This window comes from Fusarium poae, chromosome 4 (genome assembly GCF_019609905.1).
Source record: "Fusarium poae strain DAOMC 252244 chromosome 4, whole genome shotgun sequence".
NCBI lineage: Eukaryota > Fungi > Ascomycota > Sordariomycetes > Hypocreales > Nectriaceae > Fusarium > Fusarium poae.
Window position 1 is genome coordinate 2343683 of NC_058402.1, and position 22940 is coordinate 2366622.

The following is a 22940-nucleotide window of genomic DNA, read 5'->3' on the forward strand; positions in this document are numbered from 1 at the left end:
TGTTGTGATGGTTGTTGCGGTTGAAGACGAAGACGCGCGAATTGTGTTGATCTGTCGCAGCAATACAAGAAAGATGGTTGAGTAAGCAACGTTTGGGGAATGTTTGAATTAAACAAAACTTTGTTTTTAACCCAGGAGATAAACTCGTTGCTCGTTTGCGGCTTTGAAATGGCTTGGCTTGGCCAAGGGATGACGTATACTCGACAGTAATGATGCGACGAGTGATGAATGATAGGGGTGACGTCTTGTAGGTAGGTAAGTAGTGCTTATAGGTTTTTTTTTGTCACAGAGAAGTTCTGTGCAAGGGAAATGTGAGGATGTGTGACTGATTGACAGAAAGATAAAAACAGGAAATTATCAAATCCAAGGGGACAAGGGCGAGCATAGAGTGTGGGAGGGCAGCTGGTCTTTGTATTCAACCTGCGACTCGACGATATCAGCCAAGCCCGGCGTAAAATCCACCCAACAGGGTCAAAGCTGTCTGCGTAATACGCAAAAATACGGTCACAAGCTCTGGTTTTTGCTGTTACTCTCTGTAAAAGTCTGGGCATTCCCGCTTTTTTCTCTTCTTGGCTGTCCAAGGTTCGCGATTGTAGTGGCTGTGCTTAAGATACAGTAACACTTTGAAGCTTGGCACTTACATCACGGTAACATCCATCGCCTCTTCAACGTTTGAGGCGTGTGCCGGGTTTCCGCCCTTCACAACGATGAGTCAAAACTGACACCGTCATCAATGCGCAGTGAATTCTTCTTCACTACCTACCTACGGATATCAGTTGACGGAAAGCGCAACGGCCACGGTTTTATCAAGACCCTTTTACCGGCAAGTTTATACCGTGATCACCAAAGTATGTGCCTAACCAAGCTCCGACTAAACCTGCTGAGCCTCAACCCGTCGTGGCTCTATGCCCACCTAATCCACGAGCTTCGTTCAAGATGTGGCGAAGTCTAATATTGATGACGACGAGGGTCCCACCCCCAGCTATTCTACTTTGTTTAATCGAACGGCACATCTCAAAGAGAAACTTAGTAGGTATCTGATGATGTGGGACCCTTTTACGAAAATTCCAAATCCTTGATAAACAAACAGGTTGTTTTAAGTATATATCGTTTATCCAGGTCGACGCCCTCCACAAACAATTGGAAACCGTACATTGCCACGCCCTTAACTACACGATTAAGCTTGACGGCGGTGGACACTTCTGTTTGTGAGTGGCAACGTGAGGAAATTAGGTCAATTGTCAATTTATACGTCAAGCGCATCAGGGCCGTTGTAAGATCCAAGAGGACAGGATTAAGGCTATATTATCGTCACTCTGGTAGTGGTCATCTCACTTGCGATATCCTGTATTGTAGTAGAAGTCGCCCAATTCCTCCGATAACATCGAATCTTGTGTTATCCAAGAGATAGTCCAATCGCTCTGCTCCCGCATATATATCCTTTTGGTGTTCTGGCATGTTCCATATCGTGATTGGAGATCAACCAAGGCTGCCTTATCCAAGTGCATCGCCACAAAATAGCGAGCACCCCATATAATACTAAAAGTCAAACGCTTGTTGCCTTAAACCTCGCAAGAGGGTCGATCCATTACCGACGGCATATTGCTTTTGTGTCCCAACGCCGTCAAATAACCCTTCCAACAAACGTCAAAATCGTACATCATGCGCTTTCCCTTCGCATGAGCCACATGATCTCGTAAGTATGTACAGTGAATTCATAAGAGTCGCTCGGCTTAGAGACCAGCTCGAGGAAAAGAGTAGCGTTGACGTCGGAGCTCGTCGGCTGCCTTCATGTTGCGTTCCGCTGCTTGCTGAGCTTGTTGTCGCGCCGCTATCGCGTTAACCTTCTCACGGGCCTTGAGTAGACTGCTGTTATCCTGCTGCTTGATCTTGGAACGAATATCGTATAGTTGCATGAGCGTGCTTGCCCTTTCCAGGTCTTCTTCGAACTAAGTAGAAATTCTGTTAGTTCCCGGGTCCCGTTTGGTAGTATACGGTTCGCAGGATTGTCTCACATCAGATTCGCCGCGGCGAGGAGTGCCAGGAACCGAGTTTCCGGCTGACCCTGTGTGGGAGCTAGGAGAGAGAATACGTCGGCCAAACTTGTCGAATTTTTCGGATGACCAGTGGCGCTGTAGGCCGGCAGGACGTTTCTGATTATTGGTAGAGGGACTTGAGGTGAGGGCATTCACAGTTGCGTCGGTTCGGGGGTAACTGGAATGAGCAGCGTTGTTGGCGCTGACGATGGCCTCGGCAGCTCCAGGGTCCTGTACAATGAGCGTTAGTATTGATCCCAAACATAAGTGGACAGCCATAGCAAGAACTCGAAGCTTGCAGCGTGGTATGAAAACTTACGGCGGCGCCCAGGTTGCTGAGGTCGGCCAAAACTTGGGATAGCTGAAGACTCTCCATTGTTTAGGTATAGTAGACTTGTTTGATACGTGTTACTAGTGGGGTTGACAACAATAAAAGTGGTTGAAATTACTTCCTATCGCATTCATACGAAGAGAAAGGAAGAGCACGTTGAGTCTAGGAAGTAGGAGAGAGAGTTGTGTGGAAATGGGAAATAGTGTACGGAGGGGGAAGGTGTTTTTGACCTGGACTGGATACGTTACTTGCAGCGGGCGAATTTTGGGTTTCGGAGGGCAAGCAGGCTGGCAGGCAGCTGCAGATCCGCACCTACCAACTTGCAGGGGAACAACCAAACTTTAGGCGGGTCCCGAAAAGGTACCAAGATACCTAGGGGATCCAATAAAGTGAACTGATGCAGTAAAACGTTGATACAATTCATCTTTTCTGAATCATTAATACATAGCATTTACTGATGAGGCTCGTTATTTGGCGATACAGTTCATGACCTTATCAGACATCGCCGTAGACACAATCGAAATTATAGTCTGAGTAGGTACAAGACAGATTCAATGCGAAGCATCTTCAATATTGCTGAGAAATAACAATTAGTGAAGCAAAGCACCACAACCACCGCGGCACACAACATCATTGGTCAGATACGAGATTCTAAAAGTCCAGAGCTCCATGACTGCATTAATCGTGCATATGAAAGCCGGCCCATGCCCCCCAGATGCTGTGGGGGGCTAAATGCTCGATGTCCAGCATGTCAGCGTGTCAAGAAACCTACCTGAGCCAAGTGTCTGGGGTACAATAAGTGTCCGATTTCTCCCCCACACTTTGATTCCGCCCATCTGTGGAGAGGCGGAGAGGATATCAAAGGGACAGGTTTAGAAAAAAGCAATGTCTTACAATGAAGTACCAGCCAAAAAGAAAATCTCACCGCTTCTCCCATATCGAAAAATGCGTGAAAGAGATCGAATAAAGATGAGATACACGGGTTGCTTTGCTTATCATGTCCTGATCGTCGGTCTTGTCCGATATTGCAGGTCTTTTTCCTTATTTATCCAGAATGCCACAGAATCAGTTGGCTGGGTTGCATTCCACCACGCAGCGAACATTGTTCATTAACATCGTATCAATCTCCGCTATGCGTCCCGGACAGGGGGAAGGATCCCCATCATTCAGCCTGGTACCATTGCCCATCGCGCGCGGACACATGGAGGCTTGTCTTTATCTTGCACTTTGTATTCGCATTTGTTGGCTCTAATGAATTCTGTCTACGTCATTATACGAATGACCTCATGGTCAGCTCTCTTGAATTATCTTGTACTGCACTCCTGACTTTCAGTTGCGCAAACACTTCGTAGTTCTTCGTCCGAGCTTGTCCGATTTCGGGGCACATGATCAATTCGACTGAATTGAAACGTTCCCCTAATTATCCAGGTGTTGCGTTAAAAGACCTGCAGCCTTTGGTGCATGCAACCCTCATGGATATGGAGCCTGACTGGGGTTCCCCGCAACGCGGACTGCCGATGCTGAGCTTTGGAGCTAGACTAGTAACTTGTGGGGACTGAGAAGTTCACATCTTGGCCTAATCGTTACCCAGATAATTCCATTAGAGGTCAAGTCTTCATGATGGCCATTCTTAATATGATGGTAACTACAGTCTGAACTTGTTGAGTATACATTAAGAATGCGCTCAGCACCTTGCGGATTATCGTTAAGGGCAACTCGCAGCCTGGATGGTTTCCAACAAACCCGGAATAGGATTCCGTGTTTCCCGCGAATGCGACCAGATATATCATGCACACTCAAACTATTTTGACAGGCACAATGAATGTGGAGCTGACACTAGATTCATCCATTCTTTGTTTTCCAGGCGTGCGTATGCAGCCTGACTTACGGGTCACTGCCATCACATCCAAAGTCCGAAAGTACTCCGAAGTTCATAAGCCGCATAGTAATCACTTATGTATGTCGGGCATTCGAATGAACATTGCAGAAATAGGACAGTTTTACTTAGGTACCTGGATCGATACCATGTGCAAGACAATAGTAACAAGAGCGACGTTTTATCAGTGACGGCTGTTGAATTATTAGGATTACTCCTTGAACATAAACACTTCTTTTCTCCCCTCTTCAGCTAATGATTGCACGTTAATCACGATACTGGAAAGGTTAAGCGTTGGTAGAATGAGATAAGATCATGGACTTTTGAACCTTGAGAGAAGTCCCAGATATCACCGATTGATTAGATTCGAGTCACTACAACAGATGTGTTGCAAAGGGCCTGTTGAAAAGTCCATGAGCATCGGGGACAAAATAACCTTGGCCCTTTATGCTAATTGAGACATACTGTTAGGTTTTCAATCTATGTATTCTTAGGCGTTTTAGGAAATGATGAAGCAAATGTTGCATTTCAAGACTGAGAGACCAATGCCGATATGATAGTACGCAAACTATAGACCCGACTTAAGCAATTACAAGGACTAAGTCTATATCGTATGCACTCCTTTGTAAATATACAATATTATAACCACTTGAACTTCTAGTTTCTGAGTTGTCAATTACACTTGAGAAAGAAAGTCTGGTGGAAGCTTTGGTCAGAATGTTATTCAACAATGATGCAGTAAATCACTTAATACAGATTACCTAGAACACTTCTCAGAAAAACATAAACTCCCTAAGAATTGCATTAGAATACCATAACCTTCATCACACTTTCGTCCCTTATGGTTCCGAGATCACACGTCCCAACAACCTGTCATTCTACTGCCCCAATCAGTCAGACTCTCAACTCATTTATCATAATTTTATTCAAAGTGCTCATGAAAACTATTCATAGGTCATCTTAACGCGCCAAACCAATATCCCATTATTTTCTTTGGGTGCTCGCGTTATCCTTAGTGTCATTAACCTCAATCTTTTATTTTCTTCAGGCCTCCGCGGTTCCTTACGCCTTCTCAATTCGGCAGATGAGATCGGAACCATCGACTGAATCACCCTCACGCACATGGAGTGATGTGACCTTGCCTGAGTGAGAAGCACTTACACTCATTTCCTGTACAAAGTTAGATTCGATACCAAACAACAGTGAGACAATAACTTACCATCTTCATGGCAGACAGAATGGCGATGGGGTCGCCCTTCTTAACCTCGGAGCCCTCGTGAACACGGAGCTCTACCAGGACACCAGACATAGGCGCGCCGACCTGGCTCGAGTCATTAGCATCGGCCTTAGGTCGGCTGATGTTCTCAACAGCAGCCTTCTTGTCAACAACAGTGACCTGTCGGACCTCTCCGTTCATTTCAAAGAATACCTCACGCTGTCCAGTGTTCTCAGACAGAGGACCAACAGCAAGAAGCTTGAGAATCAGGACCTTGCCCTTCTCGAGCTCGACGTTGAACTCCTCGCCAATCTCAGGGCGAGACAGGAAGTATCGAGTAGGCAGCACGGAAAGATCACCGTATTGCTGAACAAACTTCTTGTAGTCCTCAAAGACCTTGGGGTACATCACGTACGAAGCGACGTCGCACTCAGTAACTGGTGCACCATACTTCTTACCAAGTTCACGCTTGGCCTTCACGAAGTCAACGGGCTCGAGGAACAGACCAGGTCGCTTGTCGAGCTTGCGTCGGCCACGAAGGGCATCGGATCGAAGAGGCTCGGGGAATCCACCGTAGGGTTGACCCATCAAACCCTCGAGGAACTCAAGAACGGAACTGGGGAAATCGAGTTGAGAGGCCTTCGCCTTGACGTCTTCAGGGGAAAGGCCGTTGGAAACCATGAATTGGGCAAGATCACCAACAACCTTGGAGGTTGGGGTGACCTTGACGATATCACCGAGAAGCTCGTTGGCATGCTCGTAGGCCTTCTTGGTCTCAAGCCACTGGGATCCAAGACCCAACTGAGAAGCTTGGAACATCATGTTGGTCAACTGACCACCAGGAATCTCGTGCTCGTACACCTCAGGATCAGGGCCAGCAAGGTGAGCCTCGAAAGGAGAGTAGAGCAGACGGAGTTGCTGCCAGTACATGTCAAGTGTTCGGACAAGCTTGGGATCCAGTCCAGGGTCACACTCGCTTCCCTCAAGGGAAGCAATAATAGCATTAATACTGGGCTGAGAAGTCATTCCTGACAGACTGTCAGTGGCGGCATCTACAGCATCAGCACCGGCCTTTGCGCAGGCGACCATAGAGGCAACACCGGTACCGGCCGAGTCATGGGTATGGACGTGGATGGGAAGATCGGGGTACTTTTCTCGGATGGATCCGATCAGCAGTGTAGCGGCATGTGGCTTCAGTACACCAGCCATGTCCTTGATACCCAGAATATCAATGTCAAGAGCGACAAGCTTGTCGACGAGAGAAAGGTAGTACTCGAGGTTGTACTTCTTGCCAGGGCGAAGCACTGTAAAAATAATTAGCTTAAATATCATAAGTTCAGGGAATAGATCAGCTTACTATCTCCAGAGTAAGAGATGGTTCCCTCTACCACTCCGTGGCATTTCTGAACTGCCTTGATACCGACTTCAAGTTGATCAATATCGTTCAGAGCATCAAAGACACGGAAGATATCGACACCGTTCTTCTTGGCCTGGTCAACGAAGTGATCAATGGCGTTGTCGGGCAGTGAAGAGTAAGCAACACCGTTGGCACCACGGAGCAGCATCTGGAAAGGAATGTTAGGAACAAGCTTTCGCATCTTGCGAAGTCTGTCCCAAGGATCCTCATAGAGGAATCGCATAGCGACATCGAATGTGGCACCTCCCCAGCACTCGAGGGAGTAGAGGTTAGAAAGAGCATGACTGGTCTCCTTGGCGATACCAAGCAAGTCGACTGTACGAACACGAGTAGCCAGCAGCGACTGGTGAGCATCTCGCCAAGTTGTGTCCATAAGAAGAGTACCTTTGTACTCGCGGATAGCCTTGGCAAAGGCCTTGGGTCCTTGCTCGAGAATTATGTTTCGCCATCCCTTGGTGCAAGGCTGGGAGGTATCAATCTTCTCTCCGGCAGAGTTGATGAACTCGGGGACCTGAATCTCGCCCTTGAACTTGGGCTCACCGATCTGGCCCTTGATGCTGCTGCCGTTGACGGCAACGTCACCGAGGTAGGCAAGCAACTTCTGGGCACGGTTCTGGCTGCCAACAAGGTCGAAAAGCTGAGGGGTATCGTCGATGAAAGTAGTCCAGCAATTTCCATCAATAAAGGTAGGGTGGGTAAGAAGAGAAGCCAGGAAAGGGATGTTGGTACGAACACCTCGAATACGGAACTCGATCAGAGATCGGAGAACCTTTCTGCGAGCAATCTCGTAGGTAGAACCGTGACAAGTACACTTGGTAAGCATAGAGTCGTAATGGGGAGTAATGACGGCACCGGCAAAACCGTTACCAGTATCCAGACGGACACCATTACCACCAGAAGAGCGGTAGACCTCGATTTTTCCAGTATCGGGTTGGAAACCCTTGGCAGGATCCTCAGTTGTGATACGGCACTGGATGGCAAAGCCACGAGTGGAGATTCGATCCTGGGTAAGACCAAGCTGGTTCAAGGTGGCACCGGCAGCAATCTGAATCTGGGCGGCAACGATATCAATTCCAGTGATTTCCTCAGTGATGGTGTGCTCGACCTGAATACGAGGGTTGATCTCGATAAAGTAGTGGCGGTTCTGCTGGTCGACCAGGAACTCCGCAGTGCCTGCATTGCGGTAGCCAGCTGTCTTGGCCAGTCTGACAGCGTCGGAAAGAATGGTGTCACGGACTTCAGCGGGAAGATCCTTGGCAGGAGCAATCTCAACAACCTTTTGGTGTCGTCGTTGGACGGAGCAGTCACGCTCGTACAAGTGAACGATGTTGCCGTGGTTGTCACCGAGAAGCTGGACCTCGATGTGCTTGGGCTTGTCAAGGAAGCGCTCGACAAATACAGTGCCGTTACCAAAGGCAGTCTTTGCCTCGGAGGTGGCACGCTCAAATGATTCCTTGAGGCTCTCCTGGTCACGAACTACTCGCATACCACGACCACCACCACCGAAAGCGGCCTTGATGATAATGGGGAATCCATACTTGTCAGTGAAATCCTTGACCTCCTCGTACCTCTCAACGGCGCCCTGAGTACCTGGAACAACAGGGACGTTGGCAGCGTTGGCGAGCTTTCGGGCAGAGACCTTGTCACCGAGCGAGTCAATGACCTCGGGGGAGGGGCCGACGAACTGGTCCGGGGTTAGTGCACGGACGGAGCGGGAGTGGTGGGGCACATTAGACTCACGATGAGGCCAGCCTTCTCAACCTTGCGGGCAAATTCGGCGTTCTCGGAAAGGAAGCCATAACCTGGAAGCTGAGTTAGCGTTGCGAATTCCAGATGCCGAAGACAAACAAACCGGGGTGGATCATTTGCACGCCGTGTTCGACCGCAATCTTGACAATCTCATCACCAGCCAGGTATGCGCCGACAGGGGTGTACTGTCCACGCTTGCCAATGACGTAGGCTTCATCGGCCTCTGAAATACATTGTTAGCAAATGGGTTTTGGATAGATAGTCTAGGCTTATCGCATACTCTGCCTGTGCATGCTCAATCGGTCCTCATAACTTTCCAAGTCAGTATATTAAGTCTCGTGCCGCCAGGATCGCAGGAGGGGTACCTGAAGACTGCAACAGTGTGCAGCGAAAGCTCGTGAGCCTGTGGGTGGTTAGCGCCTTAGTCTATGCCTATGAGCCGTACAAAACCGAGAGTTGCTACTTACAGTTCTGAAAATCTGTAACCGAACACCAGTGTCAGCTTGGCAGTGTTTATAGGGAGCGATCGGACGGAAGGAATGGATAGGTAGTCATACACGAATGGCTGTTCATATGTTTGTTAGCTGATTGCGGGTCTGTGATGGAGACTGAGACTGTTTGACTTACGAATTTCACCACGGTTGGCAACTGCAGGGAAGTAAAAGAGACAAGTCAGCGCGGTTCCTCGCGATAAGCAGTGGGGGGTCATTGGGCCCTCCAGACAAGCCATTGGTGGCTGCTGGGAGCGCACCAGCTACTCACCAAGAATCTTCTTCACATGCATGATGCTTGAGTTGGCGCGGATGTGGTGGACCGAGTTAGCCTCCTTGGGCTCATCGATATCATCCTCCTCAAAGACATCGTTGAAAGTGAGCGGTTGCTGGGGAGCGGTAGCAGCCATTTTGTGCGAATTACTTCAGTGACTTGAGCGTCAGAGGAATTCAAGAGTGCGAAAGCGAGAAGCTTTATGAAGCAAAAGCTCAATGGCGGGGGCCCTCTGGCGTATGGTGGGGTAGGTAATGAGCACGCTTGTCGGTATGAAGATACCACGACAGCTCTTCGACCGCGATATCACCTTATAGCGCAGAGAATCGTAGGCAAGGGATATGATGTGTAGTAATAGAGGAAGTTTTGAGGTTGAGAAGGAAGAAAACCGAGGCGAAGGGACATGCAGGCGGGCGAGGGGGGTTTTGTAGAGCAATGTGAATCCCCCAAGTCCGTCGTCGGTGACACGCCCGGCCTCCGGGGGGAAGAGCTATCCAAGACGGGAGGGTGTGGGATAGGTAGAGCGGACTGCGAAGGGCGTGTACGTTGGAGAAAGCCCGAGGGGAACCATGTGTGAGAAGGCGCATCACATCCTAATATTGGCAGACACTGTATTGTACCAAACCTACCTACCCATGGCGGCGCGGGCGGAACCCTTCCACTCGATCTCACGTCAAAACTTTCCAACAAATAATCAAGGTATCGCACTAATAAAAAATAGCCTATGACTCCAACGGATCTGCTTCGGTCTTGGGGACGTACCTCCATGCCATTGCGGGGGCTTCTACCACAGAGAACAGGAGACAGGATCTTGGGGCTGTTCCCAACTAACGACTGACAAGTGGAACTCGGTTCGGCCATACAGCGACTCTACCGCGGTAACTCGCTATTTCAGATTCTCTTACTACCTAGGTATAGATTATGTATGCATGCTTTGACGGCGTACAGTTGAGCGACGATTGGTTACCCGTTGAGCATGATCGTTAGAGGGCACCCTTCTGGCTTATGCGGATATATGATACCACAAGATATTTCTGACCGGGCCGGTCTCTGTAAAACGGATGCCAACAGCAGTGGGAAAAGAAGGAAAAAACAGCAGAAGGGCGGCTATGAGCAATCGCGGCAATAAGACACCAGCTTGGTAGGATGAACCCCGGAAGACGGGGTTGAGCAGTAGTACGGTAGTATACTATACAGGGAGTCGACACGGCATAGCTTCAAACAAAGATTTCATCGCGCCTCACCCGGGAACAGCAAAATGAGAAAACAAGACACAAAAGCATGGGGGGAGGTAAGGGTGTTGATGCAAGATATGGTCACAAATTGACACAATCCCTTGTTACGAGAGCTGCGATAGCATAACAAGATACCTTTTTATAGCATCTAAGCCAGGATGAGATACTCAGAAGAGCGCTTATCATCTCCGGCTGGCAAGGTGCCGCTGTTTTGAAAAGATCACCAAACACATGTTTTGTTTCAACAATGAATAGGCTATTATTATTAAAGTTGATCAGTGCTCTCGGTCTTTTTTGCGACGAGCAGCGAGACAGAATGAAAGTGAGTTGACGCAACTCATACCCCCGACACATCTTTGTTTAACCAGTCCATTGACCAATCACCATGCTCTGATAGTGTCTGGACTTCCCACCATGGCTTGACGGTATTATCTGCGAACCTACCTAATAAGCATATCTTGATATTTATCTATAGATCTTTCACATAATGGTTTCAATGAGCGCCGATCGTCTTCCGCCGTTACGTCTCGCGCCATGCTCAGCATTTCAGCAAAGGAGAAATCTCCTCCTCAACAATTTGGCTTCGGCCTAAAGGTACATTGCGCTTTTTACATTTCTTTCCATGTACACCGACAGGCGCGCACCTTACCTCTAGAGGTTTTGACGCTTTACCTCTAGAGGTTGCCTGCACCGCGTCTTTACCTCTAGAGGTTTGAGGAGGTCATTGTTGTCCCACACGCCTGACGCCGGCGTAGTAGCGAGCAATGTTCACCTTATCCATGGGTGGCCATGTCATGGACCAAGGGAAGTCCAGTCAAAGTATCCACGTTTACATCAGACTGGGCCTTCCTTAATGCCGAGGATATGTGTGTCTTTGACAGCAGAAAAATGTGGTGTGATGATCCTGGATCCTTGCTCCAAGGCCTTCCTCACAAATTGTAACACAGAGCCGCAGCAATGTTTATCCTTCTTCCACAGTATCTCGAGGTTGAAACCCTTGGTGTTACGGTGGACGACCGTGACACCGTACACCTTGATCGAGGGATCTACCTCACCTACCCCCACCATTGATTGGACCCTAGCTACGTTCCTTGGTTCAAGCTCAATCTCATTGAATCTCGAGCTCACTGAGGTCCAGCTCAGTGGACGAGTGTGGGGTAGCTCAACGTACCAGATGTCTCAAAGTATCTGCGCTGCCGCCGCTCGACGTTTGATCATGGTCTTATTTTAGGCTGTATAGTCGACTTGATCCAATGTGTCTGTTCCTGGATTGGGTATCTCTTTTGAGCCTGCTCTCATTCGATGGAGGTGTGAATGAATGGATTACGGCCGACCCGCGTCCACTGATGCAACGAGGTACAAAGTCTGAGAGCATAAAGCAAGCATGTCTATGTATTCATCAACAATGACGATCATTCGTTACATCCTCGTACGTATTCTGTGCTCCAAGACATGAACATCAGAGCGCCGCTTTTGATTGATTGCTTCGCGAGGTAAGCGTCCCGCCTTTATCAGGCGCTTTTCATGAGTGACCACATCCTACCCCCACGGAGGTCAAAGGCCGGCACCTATTTTATTTAAGATCGAACCAGCAAAAACCCACACCATCCCAGCTAACCAGGACTCGGACGGCGGCATGACCTGCCTAACTATGTATACGCTCGGAGGATGAAGACCGGCGCATTGCTTCTTTGACCAAAACGACGCTTTTATTGGTGCGCATTTGACCGCATATCACAATTGTTGCTTCTGTGACTTTGCCATTACGTGACACCAGTTAGTTACAGGCTGAAAGCCTCCACTGTCGATGAAAACGACTTACATTTCTCTTTTTGTCAAACCGACAGGCTGTTTTCCTGGGACTTGGGTTCAGGCAAGAACATGTTGCAGTTCCTAGGTAGGTACCTAGGCTATTCAAGAAAGCGAGCTAGATCCGACCTCGGCCTTCGGTGTACCCCTCCGGCTGGTTTGATATTACACACAATTAAACGTGGTTGATATGAAATCGCAAATACAAATTGGGGTAGGGCTGAAGAAAACCGAATAGGAAGGCATAAGTCGGTTCGAATTGATTCATCGTTACACGGCGTGCATCTATGAGTCGGCCGAAAATGTTCGAAGCACTAACGTCCCCCCTCACAAATACTGAATTGATAAGAAGATACCTAATTAGAGTCCAATTTGACCCCGACAACAGGCTATTCCCCGACACCATATCACGAATTGAGCATCAACACAGTTGGATATGGAACTCATGTACTCTGCAAACAGTATGAAATGACAACAATGTGGGCCAGTGGTTCAGTTTAGTCAACGTAATTTCAACAGAGCATTCACCACTTTGGCTAAGCAACCCCTCCATAACAGTGCTTATCCGAACCGTGAACACTTTCAGGCCGGCTCGCCATAAACGGCCGCAAGGAAAATCATGTAGTTAACATCTACAAGAGAACTCAAAGTGACTTCTCCTTAACCGAACAGCGGCTAGAAAAGGCAACACGCGGGTCCGGTAATGGTTTGGTGATAATAGTGTGTATCCAATAGTTCATATCTGCCAGGGTCCTTGATGAAAAACAAATATCCATCTCCACGCTCACGGACAGAATCCGACCAGAACATTTGCCAATCCTGTCTGGACAAAGGCTGGTGTATACAGCCTGACCGTGCATTTGCTGATCATTGGCAGCTAGTCGTCCGTAGTCTCCCCTTCACCAGGACCTTATTTCGTCACTTTGTGGTCCCGATGAGGGAAGGCCAGGCACAGACACGAGAAGACTCGGGTCTTTGTATGCAAGATTCGGCTCTTGGACGGCTCCACATTATCTTGGATTTACCTTGTCCGTGTCAAAGATACTGGCAAGTAGCTATGTACATGCCCATGATGTTCAGGAGTGTTTGGGAGTTTGTTACATGTCCTGAGTCTAAGCGGTAGACGACAAGCCTGCTGAAGATGCAGTATGGGTCAAGCGTTTCCACTCATAAGTACAGTCAAAGAGCCAATGGCGGAAGCAGGTAAGTAGCTTTGTTGGTCAAAGGGTATTCATCTAAAGTAGGCTATTGCTCCCACCGTAACTTAAGCATCTCGGGAGCGTCCCCGGGGCAGCTCAATTATTCTCCGTTTTGCGGGGGAAGAGGGCATTACCTCAACTACCACTCGCTCGTGACTTTGTGGTGTGGCACTTGGGCGCATGATAGTATTTTTGCTTTAACCATTTTGACTGATCTAGGGTCTCCAAATTCGATCCCCCTAGCACCTCTTCCGTGCACAAGTACTGCAGGTACCCCGGTTCAGAGTGCAATTCTAGACGATTGAGGGAACAAATTCTTGTAAAGGTACAAAGTCATTGTGCGGTAGTTGTGTGCTGATGACACTCTCCGAACCCCGAACCCCAACCCGGGGGCGCTCCCATTATATGGACGGCTTACAGCCCGATATACCGATCCGCCCAGTAGCCGTCTGTCTAGCATCCTCTTTATTTACTGACAGCGTTCTGAACCTTCTCCGTGGCCTTCTCTACCTTGCCCTTAGCAGCCTCAGCCGCTTGCACCAGCTGCTCCTTGGGCATGTTCTCCTTTCCGCCCCAGTAGTGGTAGTTCAGGTATCGGTATCCTTGGGTGAGCTGAGCACCAGCGTTGACGAAGTGGCAGGCGAATAAAAGATAATTCCTGGGGGTGACAGCGAGAGAGTATCGCATAAAGGTACCGGCATAGATGATGAGAGCACCAGTCATCTGTCCCGAGATCCTAACAAAGATAAATTAGCCGCAAGTCTCGCAGGCAAATGAGGCAGGGGTTTCGTACAACTCAGGGCTCTTCTGTGTGTCCATGATGGCAGCCAGAGGGATGCCAAAGTTGGAGACAGGACCCCAGAAGTCTAGAAGAGACAGTCAGTTCACATCTTTGCTTGTTAAATGCCACGAAGCTGCCGTGTCCCTGAAGCATTGAGCGCATCGACAAATACGACCACCTGCAACCCAATTGACATATTACAAAAGACCAGCAAGTTTTTGCATATTTATCCCATGTGCGGGCATGCTAGTGAACGTATTGCAGTCGTAGGGTTGGATGTCGAGTTGCGATATCACAAAATTGCGCTTTCGGAGACGAATCGGAGCTCATGCAAAAAGCATGACAGGGCGTTGAGGGACGTACGGGTCGAGCAAATGTAATCAGATACCGGGTTGGACCGGATCTTGGCGTTCGCAGCCTTGATGATAGCAGCCATTTTGAATGATCTTTATGAGGGATGCCGTGGATATCGGAAATGGGAGCGACCTTTCGTTGGGTTGAGGTGATGCTGTTCCTGTTCTCGCAGTTGAATTCACCGCGCCGAACTGGAAATTTCCAGTGTTGAGGTCACGTGCACGTCCTATCTTTGTTTGCTAACTCTCAACCATTCGCGTTGTATTACCACGATTAAAATTGAACTCCCAACCCCGAATATAAAAATACTGTATACATTTTTGCACTGCTTTTTCGACTTCTCCTCACTCAATAGTGATGTTGTTGTAAGATAAAAAGTGCGCTCGAGGTATTGAATTACGATCTGTAGTGAGCCCGTCACCTGCAATTCACCGACGGTCTAGAATTGAACGTATCTACAGCTAAAGCATAGGGTCCTTCGGAGGTTGTCCGTCTGAAGTAAACATGCATCCATCCTTGAAGGGGCGTGTGCTGAAGACAGACAGACTCCACGCTATTGCTGTACCTAGCTTCTAACTTGTCGCTTGTGAGGCTCGTGAGATGCTATCCCGGAGGGTTGTGGGGGATTGGAGACTATGCCGAGCTCTTCTCCATCTTCTACAGCACAGGGCATCCTTACCCCAGACGGATATTGGGGGCTCATAGATGCTACTCATTTTCTGTTGCTCTCCAATTCCTATGTTAATTCAGCCTTTCTCCTATCCGGTTGAACGTTGGACGCCACAGGAACATGAAGGGAGCCCTGTTCCAGAAAACTTCTCCTTACGGTAGTAACTTCCACCACACGTCTCTCAGTTCAACGATAACCGGAAATAAAGGGTGCGGCTATCAAAGTCTTGGAAACACTCTAAGCTATCCGGGGTCGTTGGTTTCTCTTGGGCTGGTTCCTGGGTGCAGCCATCGTGAGGACAGGCCCGGGGGTGGACGGTACTGCAACCGGTAAGATATCCCGGTCACTCCCGATGGTAAAGATGGGTCGGGATCTCTAATACCATGGGACGTAACGTGATCAGCCTTGTATCACCCCTTGTGCCGAGATCCATGGTACATCCCATTCATCCCTCGGTTTTGTTCTGTAGCCGCATATGCGGGTAGACTAATAACTAACAGGAGCCGCTTCCGCTTAGATCTCGGTCGTGGAGAAGCTCACTCGGCTGTTAGACCCGAGGTGAGCCGCCTACCGTGTAAACGTTTGTCAAGAAAGACAGTTTCCGGTGGAAAGATCCTTTTGAATACATATACTTTTCTCTTTTAGCCATGCCGTTTGAAGATATGTAAGAGTTTTCTTTTATGGCGTTGCAGAACGACGACTTCCTTTTATACCACTATTACATCTGATTAGCCAATGGCTCAGAGCAATACAACTGTACTTTCTCCTCGACAAGTACCTAGAGACCACAAGAAACGAAAATAGCAAATCTTATGGATCTGGCCTGCCATTCACTGTTACATGTCTCAGTTTGGAGATTGATTTTCCTTTTGCGCCTACAATTTTCTGCCAAGGGTTAAATGTTTGAACAAACCTGCATAGGTGGCCCTAATTCTTGGGCAATATGAGTGCAGGATATCAAAGCCCTCCAATAGAACACTTATCATAAACAATACTATAATTATTTGCAGATCTAGTATTGCCAAGCAGCTACCGTCACTACTAAAGTTACCCTAGACCCAGCTATATATAAGCATTTAAACCAGAAGAAAAACATGTTTACAGTAAGCTGTCATTCACGTAAGATGACATAAGAACAATAGAATTCCTATGGTGGGAATATAGCCTTTATATAGGTGTTTGTACCCCACTGTCTGTTATCCTCGTTTATGTACCATGTGGCTGTTCACATCTCCCAGCTACAGTTAGATACAGAAACATATCTAGTAACTGGAAATTAGGCAGAGACTGAAAATGATAAAGGATGATTGCTGATGACTCTTTAACTTTCGCTAAGTTATGAGATTTGAAAATAGATGAGTTTTCTGGCCACTGAGGTTGAAGATGCAAAATTGCAATATCCAAAAGAGGATTGATTGGTGACTCATCGTGACTAGGCTATCGTTCTGGCCAATGCTCGTTTGTCATGGTTGGCTTTGCCACACGGAAAGCGACAGGGCTCCACCGATTCAACGCCTCTCAAGAATTTGTTGTCGAACACTCCTCATATATGATCAGATTTCTTTCTCTTCCTTTCCTTTGAGAGCTCTACTTTCTCACTATTCTACCTCGCACGGTTGCGCCTGCAGCAGGACTGTTTACATCGGCTCTCGTTTGACCCAGCGTCTCATTGCTTTGTTAGAACCTTGCCAGACGACCATTCTCCATAATCTTTATTCCCAGTTTAAAGTCGCTATATTTTACACAGCGCAATCATTTCATCACCAACAGAGTCTCATATAACTGCCTCGTCTTGCGCCATCATGGTTGAACAGGAGTCCAACCGTGCCTCCAATCAAGCACCGCCTGAAACCCAAAACCGGTCTCAGAATGAGGGCGAAGGACCAGCTTCAGGATCCCGAGGAGGCTCACGTGGAGGACGCCGTAGAGGAAGGGGAGGACGTAGTCGTGGTCAGAGACAAAATGGTCCAGTACAAGGACCTGGAGGTCGTGGAAACACTTCCCAGACAGAATCTGCCACAGCGCCTGCCACCGCCCCGATAGAGCCAGCAGCTTCTAGCGCACCTGAAAGCTCAGGAAATTCTAGGAACAGACGGAACAGAAGGGGCAACCGAGGCGCTACTCGAGGTTCAGTAGAGCAGGGCAGAGGCGTATTTACAATGGGGCCTCGACGACAATTTGGTGGCCGATTAACGACCAACGAGCAATCATCAGACGCAGCTGACCAGGACGCATTCTTGCGAGCCAATGCCCCGGAATTTGTTCCTGGACAACCAGCTCCCCAAGGAGGGTAAGGAATCTACTTGATTAAAGACAAAAGACAGGACTGAAACTAACGATAATAGAAATGGAAATCAATCCTCCAGTGCAGGTGATTCTCAGCATGCAGCACAGCCTTGTTCTAGAGGAAATCGCACAAGGAATCGGAAGCAAGACAGACCTCGTCAAGAGGTTCCCAAATCAACTGCTTCCGAACTTTGGCAAAGAATCCAGGAAGACATCGCCAATTGGAACTACGAATGTCGAATTTGTACCGAGGAGGTCACCCGGAAAACCGAAGTTTGGTCTTGTACCACCTGCTGGACCGTTGTTCATCTTGAGTGTGCTCACCAATGGTGGGATACTTCTATGAAGGTCAACGAAGAGAGCGGCGACAAGTCATGGCGTTGTCCTGGATGCAATTCGACCTTGACTGATGAGCCCGGCAATAGTTCATGCTGGTGCGGCAAAGAAACGCAACTCAGTCGGAATAGTCTCCTACCTCCTCACTCTTGTGGGCAGACCTGTTCCAAATCTAGACCGACATGCTCTCATCCATGCACTCTCCAGTGCCACCCTGGGCCATGCCCACCTTGCACCGTTCTCAGTCCACCGGAGCCGTGCTACTGTGGAAAACACTCTCAGCGAAAGAATTGCAGAGACACCGATTACTACAACGGATGGAGCTGTCGAGAGTTATGTGGTGATCTGCTTCCGTGCTCACAGCACGAATGCATTCAGATATGCCACCCAGGCGTGTGTGGTACTTGCGAAGTAACAGTGGCGGCGAAATGCTACTGTGGACGAGTTGAGAAAGAAATGCAATGCTCTAAGCAGGATGACCTGTGTGATTCGTATGATGATGCCAACGATTCTTGGTTTGAGGGTTCCTTCGGCTGCGAGAATAGTTGTGGAAGAACGCATGATTGCAATGTCCATCATTGTCAACTGCCTTGTCACCCACAAGATGAGCAGCCAGCTCATTGTCCTTTCTCCCCAGACGTTGTAACCCAATGTCCTTGCGGAAAGACGCCGCTCAAAGAGCTTATGGATGACTCTCGTCAGTCGTGCAGTGACCCCATTCCTCATTGCGAGAAAAAGTGTGAGAAGAAGTTAGACTGCGGTCATTTCTGTCAGCTACTTTGTCATACTGGGGATTGTGACTCTTGCACGGACGTCATGGAAGTCGATTGTCGCTGTGGTCGAGTTACATCTGAGACGATGTGTCACGGCGCAGAAGTTCAGCACCCTTTGTGCTTCAAGATCTGCCAGGCAAACAGAAACTGTGGAAGACATCGTTGTGGCGAGCATTGTTGCCCGGGCGAGAAGAAGGCTGTACAGAGAATTGCCCAGCAGAAGAAGCAGCGTGTTGGTCCCGACTCGCTCCCAGTCGAAGCTGAACACATCTGTTTGAACACTTGTGGCCGACCACTCAAGTGCGGCTCCCATAACTGCGAACAACTTTGTCATCGTGGAGCTTGTGCAAGCTGCCCCGAGGCCATCTGGGAGGAGATTAGCTGCAATTGTGGCAAGACAGTTCTTCACCCACCACAACCTTGTGGTACTCGTCAACCGTCTTGCACAAGTCAGTGTCAACGCCAGCCAGGCTGCGGCCATCCTCCTGTCGTCCATCAATGCCACCCTGACGATGTGAGCTGCCCCCCATGTACATACCTAACGACGCGTGTGTGTATTTGTGGGAAGACCACATTCCACAACAAGCCGTGTCACCTCCAGCAAGTACACTGCAGCCAGGTGTGTGGGCAGAAGTTGTCTTGCGGCCTTCACACATGCAAGAAACTATGCCACCGTCCTGGAGAGTGTGGAGATGCGCTGGCTGGCTGTGAACAGCTCTGTGGAAAGCCAAAGCCTCTCTGCGGCCACCCATGCCAGAGTGTCTGCCATGGTCAGACTGGTAAGTCAATATGCAATGAGATTCAAACAGACCGACTAACACTTGTTTAGCTTGCAACGAATCCACAGCCTGTCATGTGAAAATGACAGTCAAATGTCCTTGCGGCAACCATAAGAAAGAGTTTAAATGCCTGGCTAGCACCAGCAACCCAACTCCAAATCGTCCAGAAGTCCGATGCGACGATGAATGCGAACGCCTCGACCGCAACCGCCGCCTTGCTGCGGCCCTCAACATCGACCCGGCGACGCATACCAACGACCACGTTCCGTTCTCAGACGACACTCTCAAACTTTACAAGCAGTTCCCTAAATGGGGTGACGAGCAAGAGAGCCAGTACCGTGTCTTTGCAGCTAACAAGGACGAGGTTCGTCTGAGGTACGAGCCTATGAAGAATGTCTCACGCCAGTTTCTTCATCTTCTTGCCGAGGACTTTGGCTTCGAAAGCAAGAGCGAGGACCACGATATTCATCGATCCGTACTCGTTTGGAAGACTGACAAATTTGTCTCGGCGCCGCCAAAGACACTCTCCCAATGTGTCAAGATTCGAGCAACACAAGCTGCTGAAGCTGCGGCAGCGGCAGCAATTCGACCGCCCAGCCCGCCAGTGCTGGAGACAGAGCCTTTCAACGCACTAGTACTTACCGAGCCCCGGTTCGGGTTGACAAACGATGATGTCAATACTGCTCTTGCGGCGGACCTCTCATCACTACAGGGATTCTCATTCAAGGTTGATTTCCTCAATGAAGAAGTCCTCATCAAGGCTACAGTTTCATACTCAGCGTTCCTCACACCTGCTCCTTTAGAGAAGGGCCTTGAAATACTCAAGCCCCGCATCGAGCAAACAATTCGCCGTGAGAAGCTCGCCGAGAACGTGCTGCTATGCCATTCAGATGTCAACGGCGCCATCACTCGCCGCGAGGTGCCACGCCGAGCTGGTGCTGGAGGATGGAGTGCTGTGGCCGGACGCGCGGCGTCTAAGCCGGGATCATCATCCACGACAGAAGAAGCTAAGCCTGGTCGCAGACTGCTTCTTGGACTCAAGAAGAAGAAGCCACAGGCGGAGGCGGGAAAGGTGTGGGCTGCCCTCGATGGAGATGTTGAATGCTAGAAGGGAGAGTGACCTGACCCCCTGACTGTGAATTGATGATGTTGAGTCTCATAGCAGCATGACTAGTCTGCTGTGCAGCACAGATATCTCACTTGAATTGACAAAGAAACATAATGACTCCAAAACTAAGCGTTACAAACATGAATTAACCAGTCTAAGTAAGGGTCGTTCCCGTCATTCGAAAACGTGGGTGTTTAGACCCTCCAATGTCTTGCATATTCTAGTTTGAACCGTCCAATGACAGATTAAATAAAGCGTCGAACGTGGTGGAAATGAGGCCACATCAATTAAACTTGCATGTAAGACATAAATGTAACACCAACTATAATATTTCTTTTCTTCGCATCACGCGAGCGTACTTTTGCAGGTTGATGGAGGTATCACATGAGACGGCATCTCCACACACTCACACGCGGGTAAACAAAAGCTAACTTTGGTCCATCAACTAATGTCTCACAATTCCCAGGTTTTCTTTCCAATTCGAGTGAGGGGCTGGGCTCAAGAAACATAATGATCGCCAAATGACGAGCGCGTACGTATTATATTTACTTGTGAAGAAGAATGTATGTAGATGCAAAAAAGGTGTGTGTTAATACAGAAAAAGCAGGTATCGTTCAATCATGAGTGCTATGCTGCTGGATGCTGTCCGTATGCTTTCCTCCTTTTCGTTCTGTTCACTTAGGCGGGCCATGCGTATCTGGAATGAAATATCAGGGAACGGTGTTACCGAGTCTCTACGAACGTGCCTTTTCTTTCTCTTGGTCACCTGTCACTTCGGCAATGAAGTCTGACATGGCTTCAAAGTAGCCTTCTTCGAGGACACTTGAGTTATGGTCGCCAGCAGGGAGTGGCTTCCACCGCTTGGTGGGCGCTGCAGAAATCTCGTACAACTGTTTCATGTGTTTTGGTCTGTAAAGCATTAGCTTCTTGTTTCCGTGCCGCAATGCGCTGATCATAGGCAGAAAAGGAGGGCGTATGGTAGATCATCAGGGAATATTTGCTTTCTTATCAAGACCAACAAGGGTACGAGACCACAAGGATACTTCAAATTTTGTGGGTGACAAATTTAATCATCATATGATCGAGGGTAGGAATAGAGTGAATGCCTGGCGTGGGAAAGGTAATAACTTACGGGACAATCTCATCCTGCAAGCCACTGATGAAAAGCGTAGGCACCTTTGTGATGTTGGGCAGAACCGACTCACTGGGCCAGACTTGGTGGCATAGCAGGGTAAGGTATTTCGCGGGGGGCACGACGGAAGGGATAAGCTTCCGGATAGAGAGAAAGGTGTTCTCAAGGATCAGACCAGCGATATCACCCGCTTCCTGGTTCTTGGAAACAAGCTTGATGGCAACGGCGCCACCCAGACTCTGCCCGTAAACCATGAGCTTGTGATCGCGTGTCTCGGCCCGATGCCGCAGGTAGTTAAGACCAGTCTGGGCGTCAATATTTAGACCCGACTCGTCAGGTTGACCGGTCGAAGAACCGTAACCTCTATACTCGAGCATGAAGACATTGCAGCCAATGTAGTTTATAATCATGCGGGCGATGGGCAACCGATGGCCAATGTTGCCAGCATTGCCATGGAACATCAGAATGGTGATGTTTGAGTTCTTGTGGCCGCGAGGGCCACGGATGTAGAAAGCCGAAAGCTTCTCGCCATCGTCGGTCGGTATGTAGAGTTCTTCGAAATTTGAGATGCCAAAGTCGGAGGGTTTGGGGACGTCTGAGCGAGAATTTGCAGGAATATTACTCGGGTAAATGAGAGCCCTAATGGAGGTGGTTAGCGCGGGTCTCGGCAAGATGATGATGCGGGTCAATCGAGCAGTAATGGAAAGGAGGCAGGGAGAGGAAGACCGAGGCGGAGACTGAGAAGGAGACCAGAGTGGTATACGGACTTTTGCTTAAAGTATAGTAAAGAGGTGAGGACAGCAGCGAGACCCTGTGAAGATGTGCATTGATGTCAGCGTCTGGACTGTGTATGGTCTTGGCCTTTGCCTTTGCAGTGCATCGTAAAGCGAACGGAGCAGTTTGGGAGTACGTACCGTTGAAGCCAACGCGGGCAGACGCATGTAGCTGGCAATCGAGCTCAAGACCGAGACGGTCTGCTCGACGTAATTGTTGGAGGATTGTGAGGTGGGAGAGTTGGAGCTCGACATGGTTGCTTTTGCCGGTTTGCTCGGCATTACAGCAACTGATATGCGATGGGTTTCGATTGT

The 22940-nt window shown here is 48.9% G+C and overlaps 5 protein-coding genes across 5 annotated transcripts; 1 reads left to right on the top strand and 4 right to left on the bottom strand.

The window, feature by feature from the left end:
• Positions 1 to 1733: 1733 nt before the first annotated feature.
• FPOAC1_010836 (uncharacterized protein) lies at positions 1734 to 2412 on the bottom strand (the record flags this gene model as incomplete). Its single annotated transcript, XM_044855224.1, has 3 exons — positions 1734 to 1949; positions 2016 to 2267; positions 2356 to 2412. The coding sequence occupies 3 exons, from the start codon at positions 2410 to 2412 to the stop codon at positions 1734 to 1736; spliced, it is 525 nt and encodes a 174-aa protein (XP_044702537.1).
• Positions 2413 to 5305: 2893 nt separating this feature from the next.
• On the bottom strand, positions 5306 to 9526 carry FPOAC1_010837 (uncharacterized protein; the record flags this gene model as incomplete). Its single annotated transcript, XM_044855225.1, has 11 exons — positions 5306 to 5413; positions 5463 to 6763; positions 6817 to 8560; positions 8617 to 8678; positions 8729 to 8848; positions 8906 to 8937; positions 8991 to 9028; positions 9093 to 9104; positions 9183 to 9190; positions 9253 to 9273; positions 9388 to 9526. The coding sequence occupies 11 exons, from the start codon at positions 9524 to 9526 to the stop codon at positions 5306 to 5308; spliced, it is 3585 nt and encodes a 1194-aa protein (XP_044702538.1).
• A 4572-nt stretch (positions 9527 to 14098) lies between these two features.
• On the bottom strand, positions 14099 to 14850 carry FPOAC1_010838 (uncharacterized protein; the record flags this gene model as incomplete). The annotated part of the gene is made up of 3 exons (XM_044855226.1): positions 14099 to 14369; positions 14427 to 14499; positions 14778 to 14850. 3 exons carry the CDS (start codon positions 14848 to 14850, stop codon positions 14099 to 14101), a joined length of 417 nt encoding a protein of 138 aa, XP_044702539.1.
• A 2390-nt stretch (positions 14851 to 17240) lies between these two features.
• FPOAC1_010839 (uncharacterized protein) lies at positions 17241 to 20720 on the top strand (the record flags this gene model as incomplete). The annotated part of the gene is made up of 3 exons (XM_044855227.1): positions 17241 to 17728; positions 17784 to 19612; positions 19663 to 20720. 3 exons carry the CDS (start codon positions 17241 to 17243, stop codon positions 20718 to 20720), a joined length of 3375 nt encoding a protein of 1124 aa, XP_044702540.1.
• Positions 20721 to 21454: 734 nt separating this feature from the next.
• On the bottom strand, positions 21455 to 22880 carry FPOAC1_010840 (uncharacterized protein; the record flags this gene model as incomplete). The annotated part of the gene is made up of 4 exons (XM_044855228.1): positions 21455 to 21629; positions 21853 to 22491; positions 22620 to 22663; positions 22767 to 22880. 4 exons carry the CDS (start codon positions 22878 to 22880, stop codon positions 21455 to 21457), a joined length of 972 nt encoding a protein of 323 aa, XP_044702541.1.
• Positions 22881 to 22940: the final 60 nt, after the last annotated feature.